The sequence below is a fragment of the Lissotriton helveticus genome, chromosome 3_1 (assembly GCF_964261635.1).
Source record: "Lissotriton helveticus chromosome 3_1, aLisHel1.1, whole genome shotgun sequence".
NCBI lineage: Eukaryota > Metazoa > Chordata > Amphibia > Caudata > Salamandridae > Lissotriton > Lissotriton helveticus.
The window spans coordinates 308972962-308992643 of NC_136061.1; the positions used below are offsets into that span (position 1 = coordinate 308972962).

The 19682-nt window shown below is 46.7% G+C and overlaps 1 protein-coding gene across 1 annotated transcript in view; it reads right to left on the reverse strand.

Annotated features, from left to right (window-relative positions):
* DOC2B (double C2 domain beta) overlaps positions 1-19682 on the reverse strand; it is a 2292694-nt gene that overhangs the window by 1075911 nt on the left and 1197101 nt on the right. Inside the window, exon 4 of the mRNA XM_078683586.1 lies at positions 16120-16229. Within this exon, the coding sequence (XP_078539712.1) occupies positions 16120-16229 (110 nt within the window). The remainder of the gene's footprint in view (positions 1-16119; positions 16230-19682) is intronic.

Sequence of the window (19682 nt, forward strand, 5' to 3'; positions counted from 1 at the left end):
ATAAGCTTACGGAAGGGAATGAGGAAATGCAGTTCCCGAAGTATGGGACGTTTAAGTTCGAGGTGTTACATCGGCTAAAAGCAACCATGTCCGCATTGAAACCCTCGCCTAGACCGACACAGTTTGAGGCCCTTAACGCATGGATTAGGGCGGCGCACGATAGGAATCTGAATAGGCGTCAAGAAAGGCTGACGCGATCGGTAAGAGCAGTGAGAGATTCCAAATGGGATGAGGACGCCAAGAGGTGGAGGGTACAGGCTATTGAGGTGGATAAGTTGTACCCAGTGAGAGAGGTAGCAGGAGGAAAGAACCTCATGGAAGAGGATGAGGAGAGCGACTCGGAGGACAACTTGATAAATAGATTGCTGATAGATAGACCGCCTCCGAGAGTTGGGGAGATTGAATGTAGAGGACTCGCAAGGGAAGGTGGGGCTGCCATAGAGGGGTATGTACCACTTCCTACATCGGAATGGACACCTATCAAAGGTGGGGAGACACCTCAACATAGTACAGCACAGAGTGTAGTTGGAAGGTTTGTGGTACAGAAAACGCCAACCGCAGAGAGGGCTGAAACCTTTGGATTGCCAGATGCTCTCCAAGTACCCGTTACCATAGGACCCATAGTATCGATTTACAACCCAGAGAATGGGAGAGAGGAAGAACAGATACGGTTAGACAGAGAAAGGGTTGAGATGGAAAGGAGGAATAACACGACAAATGCCTGGAAGCAATTGCCAGGACCGGTAACGTGGAACACCCCATTCGAACCGACAGTGAGTCCCGCAACAGAGCAGGGGGGTCAAAGAGGACCGATGGACCTAAGGGGACCGCGGCCAAAGTCCTATACAGAATTAAGAGCTGATTTGAGGGAATGGGATGGGTCCGCAGTAACCCCGAGTAACAGGTCAAGAACAGAACCAGAGGGGGAGGAGCCTAGCTCGCGACCGAGATGGCCGCGCTTTAGCTCGGCTCCGTTCGCCCGCCTGTGTTTTCCACATTTATCCTGCATTTATCCTGCCCCGGGAAGCCCTCCTTGCTGTGTGGTACTATTCCGACGCTCTGCAGGCACTTACCACTTGTTCCAGTTGTCCTGGCTGCTGTGGGTCCGGTGCAGTGCCCTCGACCGTTCCCGGGACTCGAGAGCGGACTGGCCTGGTTCTTCGTCCCGGCTCCTGGGCCGGATGCAGCCTGCGGGCTTGCCCTTCGGAGCGCGCTGGAGGTGATTGGAGGGCCGCTGTTCGTGTGAGCCGGAGGTTCCTGGCTGAGAGACTCCTGTGTGGCGGCAGCCTTGGATGGTGCCGCTGCCCTTCATTATTGGGGTTCCTCGTGTGTTCAGCTTCCTCCCCCTTTGTTCTCCGGTCCGGCCATTTTGTTCTTTGCCGCCCGGACTCGGAGAACGGGACTGGCGACATTGGGGGGCCGGCGAATCCCCTTCTTCTGGTGGCCCCCCTTCCTGTCCGGGGTGTTCTACTGCCTGTCGGCGGGACTTCTTCTGCTTGACTGCCGCCCCGGCGGAGGTTGTTGGCCGCGCGGCCTGTGCGGGCTCTCAAGATGGCGACCAACCCCAATTGTTTGGGCCGGGCCCGGACGAGCACTGGGGGCCCGCCGCAAGGCCCGGGTGTCGGATACTGTAAATGTTTTCCTGCACTTAAGGGGATCTTGAACATCCTGCTATCCTGGCGGCTCTCGGTGGCCGCGCCACTCCTGGCTCTGGAGACGGTTCCTCACTGCGGGCCTCCCGGGCCCCCGCGACCGGATGAGGCATTGATATCGCGGGGTGTGGCTGGTACTCTCCTGGCGGCCTCTGCCCTGGCTGCCGCCCCGGAGGTGCGCAACCTGACGGCGCCTTCTCCTCCTGTGCTGCCTCCTCTGCCCTTGGCCCGGGAGCTGGATTTTGTTTTGCCGGACTTTCATGATTCTCCTGGTCCCTCTCAATCACCACTGCCCGATGACGTCTCCTGTGCCGGCCCGGATGGGTCGGTTTTTATGGATATATCCTTGGAACTGTGCCTGCATCGTTTGCTACATTCTGTGATTTTCCTGGATCTTCCGTGCTTTTCTTCCTGTGACTTTTTTGGACTGCCGTTGGACTCTCCTGCTGCCTGCCTTCTGTTCTTTCTGGCAGGGTCCTCGTTGGATCGGACCCTTACTGCTTTGGATAAAAAGGGTCAGGGCTGATGGAACCTGGCTCTTATATGCGGTAGCTCATGAACGGTTTGGATGATCTTTGTGTCCTGATATGGTTCTGTGTAACTGGGTAGTGCTCCTGGACTTTGGCCTGATACTCTTTGGCTTCCCGAGGACTTGGACCTTCAACCCGGGCGGGTGGATGGGTGCGTTTACTCCTGTCTTTGGCCCTCCCCCGTGTGTATGTTGGTATGTCTTTACTCCCTTCTTTCCTTCCCTTCCTTCCCCCCCCCCCTTTTTTGTCTTTTAATTCTAACTTTCCTTGCTCCACTAAATTTCGGGTTCTACTTAGGGCGACAGGCACGCTGCGGGGGGGTAGGCCGTAGCCTTCTGCAGGGGTGCAGGGTGGGCTTAGGGGTGGGTGGGGGGGGTCTGTTTGTGTCGGGGGGTCTCTTTCCCCCCTTATTTTCCCTTTTTGTTCTATGGCTCTTGTGTATTCACTTTTTCGGGACTCTGTTACCTCGTATCTCCCCCGGGGGTTTTCTGTCCTTCTTCCGGTGTGTGGCTGATTGTGGTTCGCTGCCTATTCTGGTATCGTGTTTCTGTTCCATCGCATGCCGGTTTTATTGTCCTGTTTTTCCCCCTGGGGGTGCATGGTCTGGCGGGTGTTCCTTTTGTTGTCCTTTTCTCCCTCCTTCCCTTCCTCCTTTATGGAGGTGCCCTTTTTCCGTTGGGGTGCGTATTGCATAGTCTTTGTGCTGGGGCTTTTTGAACACGTCTTCTTTGTTCGGGTAGGGGCGGAGGTGGGTGAGCGCGATTGATTGTTGCCACTGTCGCTGTTTGATGATCTGATTCTGTTTTTGTCCTTTGCTAGATTTGATTATATGGCTTCATTTTCTTACGTTGTGTTTATAAAATGGCGGCTTGCCGCGGTCCCTCCCTTGTATTCTCATATACGGCCCGTTATTCCTTTGGTCCCCTCCCCGCGCTGGAAAACTTAACCTTTATTATCCTGCTCTTGCTGAACGCTCGATTGTTTTATTGCTTCACCAGTGCTCCTGATGTTATATCCTGTGCAGATCTTCTTTTGTATGCTGGTTATTTGACCGTTCTGTTTCTGGCCAGCCCGTGGGGTTGTAGGCCAGTATTTGTGAGCTTCCATTGTTCAATAAAGGTTTTCAAAAAAAAAAAAAAAAAAAAAAAGAACAGAACCAGAGTGGGAAAGCAGAGGTAACGGGACTGTATCTCATTGTGGGGCCAGCGAAAGCAGTCAGGGGCGGGAAGGCCAAAGTCAGGAGAATAGAGGAGTTACACGTCCTACGGATGAGAGGGAACAGCAGGAGCAAAATAGTAGGAGTGTAGAGTGTGAGGAGATGTCCCGTCTCTGGGAGAAAGGTGGAGACCAAATGGTACATGCTTTTCAGAATAGGTTTAGGTGCCTTCATCATGCACTCGGAGAAGACGTCCAACATTGGAGAAAGGAGAACAGTGATAGGTCCCGCCATGCCTCGAGTAATCAGGAATCACAGGGAAATAGTGAGGAAAGGGGGAGCAATGGAATGCCTTACTATACATCCAGAGAAAACAGGCAGAACGGGGAAGGTGGGAATATGAGAAGCAATGGAGTATTTCACCATCCACCCCGAGAGGATGGAAAAGCCTGGGATCTAGAGAGGTGGGAGCATGGGAAGACTCCGCATAACTCACCGGAGCCTAAACGTAGATCTCGGAGCTGGGATGGGAGAGATGCGGATGGAGTAACTAAATTTAGTGTGTTGAAAGCTGCAATTAAGGCAAAGAGACTTGATGTCACCAGTTTAAAATCAGATGTCGATGAGATAATTGATGGTACATTGCCTCTAGAAAGGATAGAATTGTATGAACAGGATGAGCTGTTGTTCATGGCAAAGGATATTACTAGGAAAGCTAGAGCGTTTCATGAGAAACTGACCAATTTGGCAGACAGGTACGCCGTAGATTTATCTAGGACAAGGGCATTGCAGAGTAACCACAGATTGCAGTACTCGGACCAAGACCTAGATGAGAAGAGAACTACCGGATTAAAAACACACATAAGAGAATTGGTATCAGGAATAAGGGTGTGGAGAGAACTGGACAAATGGGAAGAGAGGTGGTCGAAAAAGGGCACTGTTAGGCGGAGTACAAGTGTGATGACCCCAGAGGGAAGGGTAATGCAGATGGAGGCATTCCCTTTGCGAGAAATATCAAACGGAAATTATGTACATGTGCCCTGGAGTAGAGGAGACTTAGCTGCGTTTACCAACTCATTTCCGAAGTTAAGGGACAATCCAGTAGAGTGGTATAAGCAGGTAGAAAGGTTTGTAAAGATCTCGAAAGTATTGTGGATTGATTTGAACACGTTGTTTGACATCGTGGTTCCATCTGATTTATGGACATCATGCAAGACTAGTGTTGAATGGCCGAATACTGAACCAGTGAGGGATGCTCGGACTAATGGACCGTCCGAGATTGTCATGCAAAAGTATGAAAGGGTAATAGCTTGGCTGAAAGATAAGGTACCACCACAGGACATAGATTGGGTAAAAATAGACCGAACGAGACAAGAACCAAAGGAGACCGTTCATGAGTTTTATGAGAGGTTGTTGAAAACATTCAAGCAATACAGTGGACTCGATGTAATGGATCCCAAAGATATAGGGCAGTTTGTGTCAAAGTTTGTTTTGGGATTGAGACCTGATATTTGTTTGATGATTCAGCAACATTTAATATGTTGGCAAAACAAACCACTAGATGAAATCCTGCGATATGCGAGATACTGTAGTGACGAAATAGATTCTAAAGCCAAGAATCTAAAGGAGAAATTGATGGTGGTGCAAATGCAGTCAGCCGGGAAGGGCGGACAGCAGAAACAGGGAACGGGGACAATGGGACGGAAGTCAAGTGGTCAGAACAAGGATAATGAAGAAGGTCAGAGACCTAGGGTAGACTTTGCCACTCTTAAAAAGACGACAAAGTGCCACCAGTGTCACCAGGTGGGACATTGGCGACGCGAGTGTCCCTTTAACCCTGAAAATGGAGAGCTAGAAGTCGAAGAGCAGGTTCAAGAAGTTCCAGCTCCAAAGGTGACAGTTCCAGGAAGCAAGGTGGTCAAAGGGGGGACTTCGGCTCCACGGGCCCAGTTCCCACAGCCACCGAAAATAGCGACCGGGGGAAAGGTCTTTAAACAAATGCCTCTCTTTATCGAGGAAGAAAAGTGTTATTATATTGATCCATTGACAGGACAACGTGTGAGTAGTGAAGAGGACTGTACCCTCGGGGCAGTCCTAGAGGTGGATCAGAGAGGGCCGTTTGTTGAGGCAGAAGTGGCAGGGTGTCCTACAACGTTCTTAGTGGATACTGGAGCTACTCGATCAACTCTGAGATCAGCGGTGGTTCCAGACTTGCCGATGTCAGGGGAAACAATTCAGGTGGTAGGAGTCGCAAACAAAAGGCTGACTAGTCCTTTGACAGAACCAGTGTCTGTGAAGATAGGAAACCATATGAACGAACATCAGTTTGTGGTTTGTGATTCGAGTCCTGTATGTCTGTTAGGAAGGGATTTGCTGTGCAAATTGAACTGCACAATATACTGCACCCCGCAAGGAGTGGAGGTACAGACTACAGACGATGATGCTACTTTCAAGGTAGCCAATTCAAAATCCTGTGTAGAACTATATCCTACTCTGACAGTAGAAGATCTTCCCCAAGACTTACGAGATGCAGTAGCGTCAGAGGTATGGGATTTCACAGGAGAAGAAATAGGATTGATTAAAGGGGTAGAACCAGTAAAAATAATGGTAAAGCCAAATGCCGAGTTTCCAAGAACGCCTCAATACAAATTGTCCCAGGAAACGATTGCAGGAATAAAACCTGTGATCGAGTCAATGATTCAACAGGGAATACTGAAAGAAATCGTGGGTAGTCCCTGTAACTCCCCGATTATGGGTTTGCAGAAACCTAGCGGGAAGTTCAGGATAGTTCAGGATTTACGAAAAATTAACAATATAGTCGTTTCATGTTGTCCCGTGGTACCGAATCCATCAGTGATACTGTTTCAAATACCATGTCAAGCAGAATGGTTCACAGTGATAGATCTTTGCCAGGCTTTCTTTTCAATCCCATTGGATGAAGAGAGCAGGTATCTTTTCGCTTTTAAAATGGAAGATCGCGTTTTAACATGGTGTCGAATCCCACAAGGATTCACAGACAGCCCATCTATCTTCAACCAGTTGTTGAAGAAGAATCTCGAAAATCTAGTACTGCCGCAGAATTCGGTTCTGGTCCAGTACATAGATGACCTACTTGTTGCGTCAGAGACTGAGGAAGCTTGTAAAGTAGATTCCATTGCCTTATTGAACCATTTAGCTGAAAATGGACATAAGGTATCTCCGAGTAAGTTGCAGTACTGTCTGACAGAAGTACAGTATTTGGGGCACCGGTTAGAAAAGGGAAAGCGCAAGGTGTCCCCAGAGAGGATTGAGGCGATAATGAAGATGAATGCACCTACGACACAGAGAGAAGTTCGGATGTTTTTAGGAATGGTTGGTTATTGTCGACAGTGGATAGTTAACTTTTCACTGAAAGCAAAACCCTTACAGAAACTGACGCACAAGGAGGTGAGTGATCCGGTACCATGGGACGACGAATGCCTAGTGGCGTTCTTGCAGCTGAGAGACGACTTGTGTCGTGCTCCGGCTCTGGGGATGCCCGACTACGAGAAATCATTTTCACTCTATTGCTGTGAGAGGGAGGGATGTGCTTTGTCAGTCTTGGCACAGACCCACGGAAATGCCCGTAGACCAGTTGCATACTTTTCGGCTACATTAGATCCGGTAGCCGCAGCGTTGCCCGGATGTCTCAAATCCGTTGCTGCAACGGGTGTCAGCATTGAAAGGAGTGAGAGTATAGTGATGGGACACCCGTTAGTGGTGTATGTACCGCATTCTGTAGAATTGTTAATGACCAGGACGAAGACGCAGCATCTGACCAATAGCAGGCTCACGCGCTACGAGCAAGTTATCCTTGCCGCGGAGAACGTGACCCTCAGGAGATGCTCTGTCTTGAATCCTGCTACTTTGATGCCATTACCTACTGTAATAGAAGGCGAAGGATGTGAAGACCACGATTGCCTTGATGTGACTGAACTATGCACGAAACCCAGACCAGATATTGTGGATGAGCCGTTGTCTGACCCTGATGAGATTTACTTTGTCGATGGCTCATGTTTAAGAGACGATACTGGTCGGTTGAGAGCAGCTTATGCTGTTTGTACCATTACTGGAGTTGTGGAAGCTGCTTGCCTGGAAGGAGTACATTCCGCACAGGTAGCAGAAATTATTGCCCTAACTCGTGCCTGCATAGCAGGAAACGGAAAGAGAGTCACCATATACACTGACAGCCAATATGGTTTCGGTGTGGTTCACGATTTCGGACAGTTGTGGTCTCAGAGAGGTTACATGACCTCCTCTGGTTCGCCCATTCGAAATGGAGAATTTGTGCGATTGTTGTTAGAAGCATTACAAGGTCCAGTTGCCATAGCAATAGTAAAAATGTGTAGCTCTTACTAAGAATACAGATTTTGTATCACAAGGCAACAGGTACGCTGATGAGGTCGCACGCTATTGTGCGGAACAAAATTATTCTTTCTCAAAAGTGGAAATTGATGGTGCTGAAGAAAAGACAGAATTAAGCATGATGTTAGAGACCGTGGATACCTGGGAAGATTTAAGGGTAATGCAGGAGAACGCACCGGAAACTGAGAAAAAGGCATGGGAAATAGCAGGTTGTGTGCGAAGTGAAATGGATTTTTGGGTTTCAGCAGATGGGAGGGCTGTGTTACCTGAAGAATTAGCTAATCCCATGGCAAGAGAAATACATGGTCCAGTACACCTAGGAAGAGACGCTATGATGAGAGTGTTTAGGCAGACTTGGTATTGCCCTAAATTTAGAATAGCAGCAGAATCAGTATGCAAGCGATGTGTTACCTGCCAACAACTGAACGTAGGCAAAAGAACACCAGTCACACTGAGTCACATTGGGAGGTCGGGGGGGCCTTTCAATAGAATGCAATTAGACTTTATTGAAATGCCAAGAGTTAACCGCCTTAGGTATGTGTTGGTGGTTGTATGTATATTTTCCAGATGGGTTGAAGCGTACCCTACACGTAGGTGCGATACACTCACAGTAGCTAAATTGTTGCTCAGGGAGCTGATACCGCGCTTCGGGGTGCCTGCCTCTCTGGAATCGGACAGAGGAAAACATTTTAACAGCGAAATAGTGAAGATGTTGTGCTCCACATTAAAGATCGATCAGAAACTGCATTGTAGTTATCGACCAGAAGCCTCAGGGATTGTGGAACAAGTAAACGGCACTCTGAAGAATAGATTGGCTAAAGTTTGTGCATCCACATCTTTGAGTTGGCCAGATGCTCTTCCTTTAGTGCTCATGAGCATGCGCAGCACACCTGACAGGAGGACAGGTCTCTCTCCACACGAGATTCTGATGGGGAGGGCCATGAGACTTCCCACGGTTCCAACTGCTGCCCTATTGAATATTACAGATGATCTGATCTTGGATTATTGTAAGGGACTGTCTGACGCCATCCATTCTGTGTCCCTTCAGGTGCATGCGGCTGAAGTTCCAGCATCAAGGAATCTGTGTCATGATCTGAACCCAGGGGATTGGGTGCTGGTCAAGAAGCACGTCCGGAAGAACTGCCTAGATGTACGCTGGCGTGGGCCCTTTCAGGTAATCCTGATCACGAACACCGCGGTGAAGTGCGGAGGGCTGCCAAATTGGATCCATGCATCCCATACTCGAAGAGTTCCAGCACCTCTAGAAGAAACAGCTCCTATCCCAGACGAAAGTTCAGTCGTGGAAGAAGAGTCACAAGAGGGGATCGGATCAGCTGAGGGGGTGTTGGAAGAAGTTGGGAACGCATCGGATCCAGAAGAGGAGAGAAGACAGGACGGCAGTGAAACTGAAGACGCAACTGAAGGAGAGAGCTGCAGTGAATACGACTCAGACACAGATCAGTACCAGAGTGATCAAGAACCGAGTGTGAGGACGAGAAATAGGAGAACAAGGCTTGGAGCTGCCACTTGGCCGGAAAGAAGAAGGAGGCTAAGTTTAAGGTCGGCTCAGGAAGAAACGCTTGCTCCTATATCCGAAGACTCGGATCCAGAAGAAGATACCCAGGATCAAGCCGAGGAAGGTCTTAGAAGATCAAGGAGGGTGCGAGTGCCTAGCAGAAGGTACTCTACTCCCGATTGGACCTACCTCGTTGCAGATGTCCGTGGGACACAGAACCGGGAGGGTCAGGGAAGTGAACCTGATCAGAACTGATCCGATCATCACAGTGCAAATAAGGTTCCTGCTGCCAGGAGCGGAGACCGAAAGGTTGCTGACACTCAACATAGTCTATCCTCCTCTCCTGAGTGGAATAAGAAAATTGATTTTAGAGACAGTTGATTTTCCGGTTTGCTGTTCACGATATCCAGTATTGGAGGGAACTCTTCTTCGACTGGAAATGCTTGAGCGAGTAGTGGAAGTTCTTGGAGCGCTCATTGTTTTGGACTAATACCTTGTTGCAAATGTCTTCAAAGGGGCGTAGAACTGGGAAAGTGAAGAAGGTGATCCTGGTCAGAACGGACCCCTTTGTAACTGTGGATGTAGAACTGATAGTACCAGGAGTGGAGATTGAAAAGACATTAACTCTTCATTTTGTTCGTCCTCTTGTTCAGAGCGAAATAAGAAGAATAATCCTAGAGACAGTCGAATTTCCATGTTGCTGCAAGGAATGCCCAATACTTGAGGGAATGTTTCTTCGAATGGACATTTATGAAGACGTAGTGTCACTCCTTGCAACATTCATAGATTCTGATTGATAAAAGACTTTTAACAGGACTTTAAACTGTTTGTGGAGAAAATTGTCATTTTCCAGGTGTTCAAAAGAGAGACATTTTTCGGAGAAAAGGAGACGTTGAAGATAGAAGAACACCAAAGCTACACTGTTTGAGATCATGGAGGCTGGCAACCCGAACCGCAGGGCAAAATGTATAGTTGGCACACTTTTAGGGGTGGTGATTTCACTTATAGTTTTAGTGGTTACTGTCTCATACATAGTGGGACATGAGAGAGATGCAACTGCAGTCAAGGAAGTTAAGGAAGTTAAGGGAGTGTCAACACAGAGAACAATCACTGTTAATCATAAGGGAAACATCAATGATAAAGACAAAGCTTTGTTAGACGCGGAAATTAAGAGGTTACATACAGATGAATCACAGGGGAACTTCAGGTCAAATGCTTATGCCAAATTGCTTTACGAATACATTGATGTCATGGAGGCGAAGAATTGCTACGTTTGTATGCAATTACCAGCTTCGGTGGAGGAGGGTATCAGATACCATCATCTTCCATTGACATATGAAATTACATGTAGTTTATTGTTAAGCATATTCTATGGACGAGAGGGGTTCGAGTATTATTTCTCGAATTTTGACTCGACATTGCCAGAGGTCCCAAATTACAAGCATCTGAACAAGTGGGACTATTACAAGAGCGAGGACAGATTACACAAATGGTTCATTCCATGGAAAAAGTTAGATACTTCACATGCCCGAAGAAATAATCTGACTTGTCAAGTGTCAGAAATTGAGAAAAAGTTTATAGGGCAGGTGGATACTAGATACAGGAGGCAGAAGATTCTAAAGGCTTCAGGGCAATGGGAAACAGATTGGACCAAGGAAGAAAGGATACACCAAAGAAAGGGTAGCTTTGGTCCAATTGCTTTAGACAAGGAGAAATGGGGGAAACTGTGCATTCACAGGAGTTACTCCTATTATGAGAATCTGTATGTAGGTCAAGTCAGTTGTGAACATGCTTTTCAATTGGAGTATTACTCCAAAGATTTTTTGAAAGACATACAAGCAATTCCAAATGTATATTTTGTATGTGGAAGAAATGCATATGTGAAGCTACCAGATAATTGGTACGGATCATGCTATTTAGCAATTGTCTTCCCCAAAATATATCACGTTCAGAATTTAGAAACGACAAAGAAAGGAATACCAACTAGAGGGAAGAGAGGGCTAGGTGCAGCAGAAGTAATTGGGGATGTATTCAGTGCTGCATTCCCTATCTTGGGAGTGATACTGAATGACATCAAAATTAGGAGATTGGCTACAGTCGTAGATAGGTTATCTGCCAGTACTGCTAGATCATTAATGCTGGTGGAGGGTGAGATGCAATCGATAAGGGCAATGGTTCTTCAGAACCGACTTGCTCTAGACGTTCTGTTAGCCAAAGAGGGCGGAGTCTGTAAGGCTTTGAAGATCCAGGAATGCTGCACTTACATTCCGGACAATTCAAAACCTCTGGAAAAATACATACGAAACATCACTGCAATACACCACGAAATTGAGGATCTGACAAAGATAAACGTGTGGGAAAAAGTAGGTCATGGAATGGGTAAAGTTGGAGGTTGGTTTGCCAACCTAGGAAAGGGTATCGTTTGGTACATACTGAAACCCATCATCATAATTGTGATTTGTGTAATCACTTTGTGGGGATTGGTGCGTTTGTATCAGTGGTATAGAGCAAACAGATTGCAGAGATCTATGAGAGAACAGGAGAAAAGGTTGACAGCGATGCAAGATACACAATATAAGAGTCTGAAGGCATTGGAGACAATGAAAAGAAGTGGTACTGCCACGACTTCACTTTGAAGAGTCCTACATTTTTGTGATGGTGTTTTGATGGTGGTGACCCCTGAAGGTCATCAAAGGGGGGACTGAGAGAGCACCAATCTGAAAAAAAAATGTATAAGTGCACCATATTTACAAGCACGTAGTTAGTTAACATATACCATGCACCAGAGTGTCTTATATTCAGTAGTGAAATGTATAGAGTGTTTAAGTAGGGTAACAATAATCATAGCAGTGTGAGACTAGTGCAGAAATGTTGGAATGAATATGAAAATCTCACGTTCTCATGTTAAAGGAATCATGTAAGAGTTAAGTGGAACCTTGCAAACCAGTTAAATTGTGTAGGCCTCATGGCAATTCACAGAAAATCTAAACGTGCTGCTAAAATAATGTGAGGTGGGGTTAACGTGGTTCTTCCAAAATGTATTATCGAATTTAGTATTGAAATATATGCTTTATAGATGTGTTGCTTTTAGAAACGTATGTTAGTTAAGAATGCTGTTTAAATCAAGTTAAATGTTTTCAGAGTGCAGGGACCCGCTTCATGTAAATCAAATAGGCTCGAACTGATAGTGATGTTCCTTTGATCTGCAATGTGCTCGTTAGAGGAGAAGTCGAAAGGCGCCAAGTACAGAGCTTTGCATATGCTTTACGACCTATAGATATGGTGGAGCCTGGAATTTGAGGCCCACTGTAGGACGGCCTGTATGCAGGTGCGAGGGGTCCTAATCAGTCGAAATGAATGGAGCCTTGTTCAGTGGCGCTTGGCGCAGGCCTGTAGGAGTCTTCAGGAATTTCAGGGGGTACCGGCGCACTGAAGAAGAAGCCTGGGAACCAAGGTCAACTTTAACGAGGGTCTTGAAGAGTACCATCATGGAGTTTACCGCGCAAAGATGTACCACGTGAGGGGCGTCCCAAGGGGCGTTCCTATCGGAAATGTGATTTTGTATTAGGGAAAGCGACCCGGGAGGAGAGCAGAGCAGATGATTTTGGGAGCCTAAGGAAGCAGATGGGTAGGCAGATAGGCTGATCAGGAGAGACCCATTATCAGAGAAGAGACAAAGAGAAGTGCGTGATCTTCTTAGGAAGTCACCACGGCTGACACCTTTTTGGGGTAAAGATCTTGTTAAGTAGGGATGTCACTTAGTCTAGTGTAGGGACAGACTAACCTGAATTTTCTTTTCTGTAATGACTCTTAGGTTGCAACTTATATTGATTCTTGCAAACCTAATGATCTTCGAACTTGTACTCATTATTCTGTTTTGTAGACTCAGATTATTCAAAGAATTTATGTTCATAGTGATACCAGTTTACCTTTTGAATCTCATCTTAAGAAGTTTGTATCTTCAGTTATCTTTGGTTTTATAATAAATTTTCAAAACTTAATCATGGTCAGTGGTCATTTAGAGTGGTGTAAGTTCTTAATTGATTGACCTATTGTTAGATTGCCTTTTACTCAATGACAGGTACCAACGATCCAGTCGACTTGGTTTGGGATCTGGTAAGGTAACTAGTAACCAGTAATCCCGCGTTAACACTATGCAAACTTGATACATAAAAAGCCACTTCTAAAAAGTATTTTGTCTTTGTATATTTGTGTGTTACACACATATGTTCCTCGATGCACAGTAATAAAGAGACGGTTCTGTCTTACAATACAAATCCACTCAATGTCAAATGAAGGGCAGGCACCTTTGCACTTCCGGGTTTTGTTTACTGCCTGGCACAAAGGTACACTGCGCTATACCAGAAATAGAAAGAGAAGGGGTTCATGTTCTCCATGATTCCAGAGCAAACATCTGTGAACTGTGGCACACAACATTTCTGTTGCACTCAACAAACAAAACATTTTGCCAGGGTTTCCTTAAGAAGGCCCACACTGGCCTCCTTAAGCCAGTCGCTGTCACCCACAAACACAATCTGAATGAAAATGGCGACGAGTCTTCTCTGTAAAGGCAGCAGTGGAGAGGGCATTTTGAACTTCAAAAAAGATTATGGCAAGCCAGGTCAATGGTTTAGCAGCCACTTTCAGGCATGACAAATTAGGATATTATTGTAAGTTGTAGAACACTTCATATACAATAACAAAATACACCCATCGCATAATTTAGTTAGAATCATAGCATTTCAGAGGTCTCTGTTTTACATTGAAACACCGGGGCATCGCAGATATACCTGCATAACACATCTAGCAGGTCCATAATCTCAAGCCAAAATGCAGGTCTAGGAGCGGGCACACAACATGCACAAATCCACACAACCCTGGAACGCAATCAACTCGCAAAGCTTTCCTACCAGCACTTAGCGGTCGCTCCCCATTCGCTTTATGCGTGGACACTATTCAACCATGTTTGTGCGCAAGGCACTCATCCCTTGGTGATACATTGGCTGCAGGTTTATAAACAAGCTGATGTCATCTGGGAGCTATTCTGCTGTCTATGGAAAGTGGAGACACGGGTTCTAATACCAGATCAGCAAGCGACAGATGACACGAGATTCTGGCCAAATATTTCTATTTCTGTATGAGTAACATTGTACATTTGTGTAACATAGGAAATGGAAGTTTAAGGTCTGCTTTTTTGTAATGTCCCAGCTACGTGTTCCCACCACCTTATTCTTCCTAGTTTTGTAGTGCGGTCTCAACTGGTCCCTATATGTCATGTAGTTTGTACCTCACCTCAGACAGATTTATCAAGGCTTTGTGCTGATGCAGTCACAAAAGGTGACGAAAGCCAGCAAGAAACTATTTACTGCCCAGTGCAAATGTTGTCTAAAAGTAATGCAAATAGTGCTGTGTGATACTTAACATTACTTTGCATTCTGGTGTATTCCAAGAGTGATAGAATGCTTGCATGAGTCTCAGCCACTGGTGATCACTCTGGGACGATTTCCAGCCCATCATTATTTTGCACACCAGGGCCTCTAGAACAAAGCTTGGCTGAAGAGCCCTAACAAGGGGGAAACAGATCCTGGGTTGCTTTTGTTCCAGTTCAGGGAGGACCTGACCTGTTAGTTCGGGGTGGACTGTTCACATTGGAGCAGAGTCAATACTGATTTGCATATGGCTGGATCCATACTGAGGTGGCATGGTGTGTAAAAAAACAATGCATTTGGATGCAGCCCAAGCAATTGCCATTGGATGAAATTGATTCAAGCATTCCATCCACCACCTTGTTTTTTTGCCCTCTGCATTTTGGGGCATTCAATGGGTGGTCAATGGGCATTCCCATGACACCACCCAATGCTTTTGACTAACTTGTCTAGAAAAAGCTTTGCATCAAAAAGTTATTCCTCTTTGAGTCAACCGCACAGTAGGAAAAAGGTTTTTATCTCCAAACTTTCAAATATTTCATGTGTGTTGCACTGTACAGCACACTTGCAAAGTAGGAAACATGTTAAAGTATGTCTGAGAATAGTATTTTGTACTGGAAGGGTACCACTGTAGTGCAGATGTGTGGGCACGGCAGGCAGCCTAATTGTTCGTCAGCGGAAGAAGGTAGCAGTGCCATACCTTAATAGAGATGCCATTGTCCTGCTTACTCCCTCTCACGCAATATGGCGCAACAACTTTAGTTGTGCACTCAATGAAATAGTAGTACAACAGCTCCCACATATTTGAGGTGCTCGTGTTACAAAAATAATCTCTGTAAAGTGCATCGTGCTGACTGGAGCTAGGACCATGCTATATTAAACACTAATATAGGAACAACATTTGGTTTGGAGACGTTATGAGAACTATATCATTGTGTCAATTTCACCATCGTATTTGGGTTTACCTATGCCCTTATCAAGTGGGCAACCAATACATCCAACTGAATGAAGCCTTGAGCCCTGGATGATGAGACATTAACCTGCCCCAGAGCCTATCAAAGCAAGCACCGTTTTCCCTTGGTACTTTTCTGGCACAAATAGTACATGTTTATCTTTCCATGACTCATGCAGAATGCAATTGTTGTGACAATATCTGATCTGAACAAAATAAAAACGGAAGTCATTAAAACAAAACTGGGCCTAAAGAATACCTTTTCAATATGTCGAATAGTCGGCAACAGACTGACGAAAGGCAAAGCATTGATTCACAGTTGGTGAACTTTGACCCGACGTTTGTGAGAGGCCACAGACTGAACTCTGTTCTCGGTCCTCATTGGTCATGCTGACTAGTGTAACATTTTATTTGTGTGTTTATTCCCTGGCGGCCCCCATGTTCGTCCTTCTCTTGTAATCAGCTGGTTTTCTTGCCCCTGACAGTAGAGAGAATGGCACTTACCTGAGTGTTTTACGTATCATATCTTCGTCTGTGATGCCATAGTATGTCAACGTCTCATTCCAGGTTGGGTTTAGGGTGTTCCGCAATGTTTTTGTTCTTAGTTTATTTGCCTAGAAAAAATGGACAGACAAGCTATTAGCACTGATAATGCAAGTGACGATGAGTAGGCAGTTCATTTCAGAATACAGGGTTAACATATTTCATGTCAAGTCAAATAAATAAATAAATGGCATTGCAAAGGAAGGGGGGGAGAGGCGGTCCGCCCTGTGCAGCAAATGTTTGGGGGGGGTGGCCTCACTCCCGCCGCTCTTACCTGCGGCATCGCCAGCACCATGCCCCCCACTCTTACATACAACAGCGGGGGGTCGCAGCAGGGACCGCTACGGGCAGCAACTAGTCTAGCTACACCACTGGACAGAATACTAGAATTATGCATTAATATTTTATTGTTTACTCCATTAAAGTAACTTTTAACTAGACACAAAGTTCCAGAATTACAAACAAAATCATATACTACTTCCGTATGGGGGGGAAAGACAGCTTATAGAATACAGTTCCCCGAATATTCTCAGCACACAGCCCTACATTTCAAAACAACATCAGATGACAGCATACTGTGAGTTGAGGCAGTCCACACTTGTGTGGACTTTCAGGACCTTCGCAAAGATTGATGAAGGTGCTGCTCCCAAACATAGAGTTACAAGTTAGCTTGCTGGCCCAAGAAGGGGAACTGGACAAAATGCTGGACACATAAAGAGTGTGCCATAAAGCATCACTCCCGCCCCACTGATGTTCAACTCACTTGTCCACCGGCCACACCTTATAACTCCTTAGGCGAGCCCTGCAGCTTTGTTCTAATTTAATTTTCCCTTCTCAGTTATGTATCTCTGTCTTACTGTTGACAGCTCAGATACCTAAAACTGGGTAAATGCAAATGCTACAAGATACTTTTCCTAGCAATTACAACACAAATTAGACCAACAAGATCCTGACTGCATTTAGTTTTGTACCTGGTCGTCAATTCAATCAATCAATCAATCAATCATTTGTAAAGCGCACTACTCACCCGTGAGGGTCTCAAGATGCTGGGGGAGGGCGGGGAGTGCTGCTACTGCTCGAATATCCAGGTCTTGAGTAGTCTCCTGAAGGTTAGTAGGTCCTGGGTCTGCCGTAGGAGCAGGGGGAGGGTGTACCAGGTCTTGGCGGCGAGGTGGGAGAACGATCTGCCACCGGTAGTCGCTCTTCGGATGCGGGGGACAGTGGCGAGGTCGGCAGAGCGGAGGCGGCGGTTCGGGGTGTAGAAGGTGAGTCGCCTCTTGAGGTATGCTGGTCCGGTGTTGTTGAGTGCCTTGTGTGCCTGGGTGAGGAGCTTGAATGTGATCCTCTTTTTGACGGAAAGCCAATGCAGGTCTCTCAGGTGGGGTGTGATGTGGCTGTGGAGAGGGATGTCGAGGATCAGGCGTGCGGAGGCGTTCGGTATGCCTTGTAGTCGTTTCAGGAGTTTGGCCGAAGCTCCTGCGTAGAGAGTGTTTCCAAAGTCCAGCCTGCTACTGACGAGGGCCTGGGTGAACGTTCTTCTTGTTTCGGTGGGGATCCACCTGTAGATCTTGCGAAGCATGTGAAGGGTGTTGAAGCAGGAGGACGAGACGGCGTTGACTTGCTTGGTCATGGAGAGTGTTGAGTCGTGGATTAACCCCAGGTTGCGTGGGTGGTCGGTGGGTGTTGGTGCTGCTCCCAGTGCGGATGGCCACTAGGAGTCGTCCCAGGCTGAGGGGGTGGAGCCGAGGATGAGGACCTCCGTCTTGTCCGAGGTCAGCTTCAGGCAGCTGTTTTTCATTCACTCAGCGACGGCTTTCATTCCTTCGTGGAGGTTGGTTTTGGCGGTAAGGGGGTCCTTGGTGAGGGAGAGGATCAGCTGGGTGTCGTCGGCGTAAGAGATGATGTTGAGGTCGTGCAGTCGGGCGACGTGGGCAAGCGGTGCCATGTAGACATTGAACAGTGTCGGGCTGAGGGATGATCCTTGGGGAACACCGCAGATGATCTCTGAGGCTTCGGAACGGAGAGGAGGGAGGCGGACGCTCTGGGTCCTGCCGGAGTGGAAGGAGGTTGTCCATTCCAGAGCCTTGTCTCGGATCTCTGCGTTGTGGAGGCGTGTGCGTAGGGTGCAGTGGCAGACGGTGTCGAAGGCGGATGATAGGTCCAGGAGGATGCGGGGCCGTCTCCAGGGGTCATTAAGGCCATAATACTAGCAAAAAGTACCTGAAGCTCTACATGTTGTTTACTTCATGTGGAATGCAAATCTTTCCCGTATGGCCCCTAGCTCCTAAGCAGCCAATGAAAGGCCATTGAGAAGATAAAAGTAGTGCAAGCGATCAACCATGTGATGTCAGTTTTATATAAAAGGGTGCACGATTTCACTTCTGCTACCACTGGAATTTTGGGAGGATTGCTAAATCATTAAAGCAATATTTTCCCTGCGGAATAAAGAATCTAAACTTAGAAAAAATGTGACAACTTTTTAAAAAAAAGCTTTATTTTCAGTTTTATACAATCATTCACAAAAGAGAGTGAATAGAGCGATGCACAATCCCGGCAAAAATGAGACAACTTTAGCATTATGTCAGTACAGCGAGCTGCAGTCAGGGGCGTAGCTTCAGGGGAGTGGGGTTTGAGGTGTTTGATAAAAGCATTCTTTGCTTGGCAGGTTCTGGCGGCAAATTGTGGTCTGAATGTACCAGGATGCAAAGGAGCAAACTTTTCTGGATATGATGTAGTAACTGGCTACACCCTTTTTCCTGCCCAAACTGATTTTTATGACCTCCTCTACCATATATCTCACATGCCTAATGTTCCTTTTTGTATAAATTGCATTCCAGCCCATTGATTACACTTCATTTGTTCTGAGCCGGAGAGTACGTCCCGAGCCAGACAGTATGGCCCTGGTGCGGAGAGTACGGCCCAAGACGGAGATTTCTGCCTGACTGTGAATACCAAAAGTCGTTAAGTTAGATGTTTGTCTTAGATTGCCTTTGTGAATAGGGCCGAAGGTAATTATGATGGCTCTAACAGAAGGAACTGGCATACTCAATTATGTACACGACTAAGGCCTAGGCATCTCTGTAGTACAAAATGTCTTAATCTTCTTAATCCAACGCAGTTGGAAGAAGATAGAGGAGGTTACAGTGCCAATCTGCTGCTTTAGAGATAGTTCTTCTGTCCAGAGGTCTCAGTTTTTTCCTTGAGTTTGGGGGTCCGGCATTTCCAGCATCTTCTCCTGCTTACTTGCCTCCTGCTCCATGCTGTTGTCCTTTCTGCCACTGGATTCTTGCTGTCACCTGTAGGTGTTTTGCCCTTGGGGTTTTTCCTCCATCGGGGGCTCCTTCCTGAAGACACTAGCTGCTAGGGGCTTCCTAGTATTGCTCGCATTGTTGCTACTAGATGGGGTCACCCTTATCTTTGGCAGACAAGAACAGCCAAGGCCGGGAACTTTCAGTCTCCTCGTCGTCAACATCCTACAGATCGCCGCCTGGATCCTGACACTTTTAAGCCCTTCGGCCTCACGT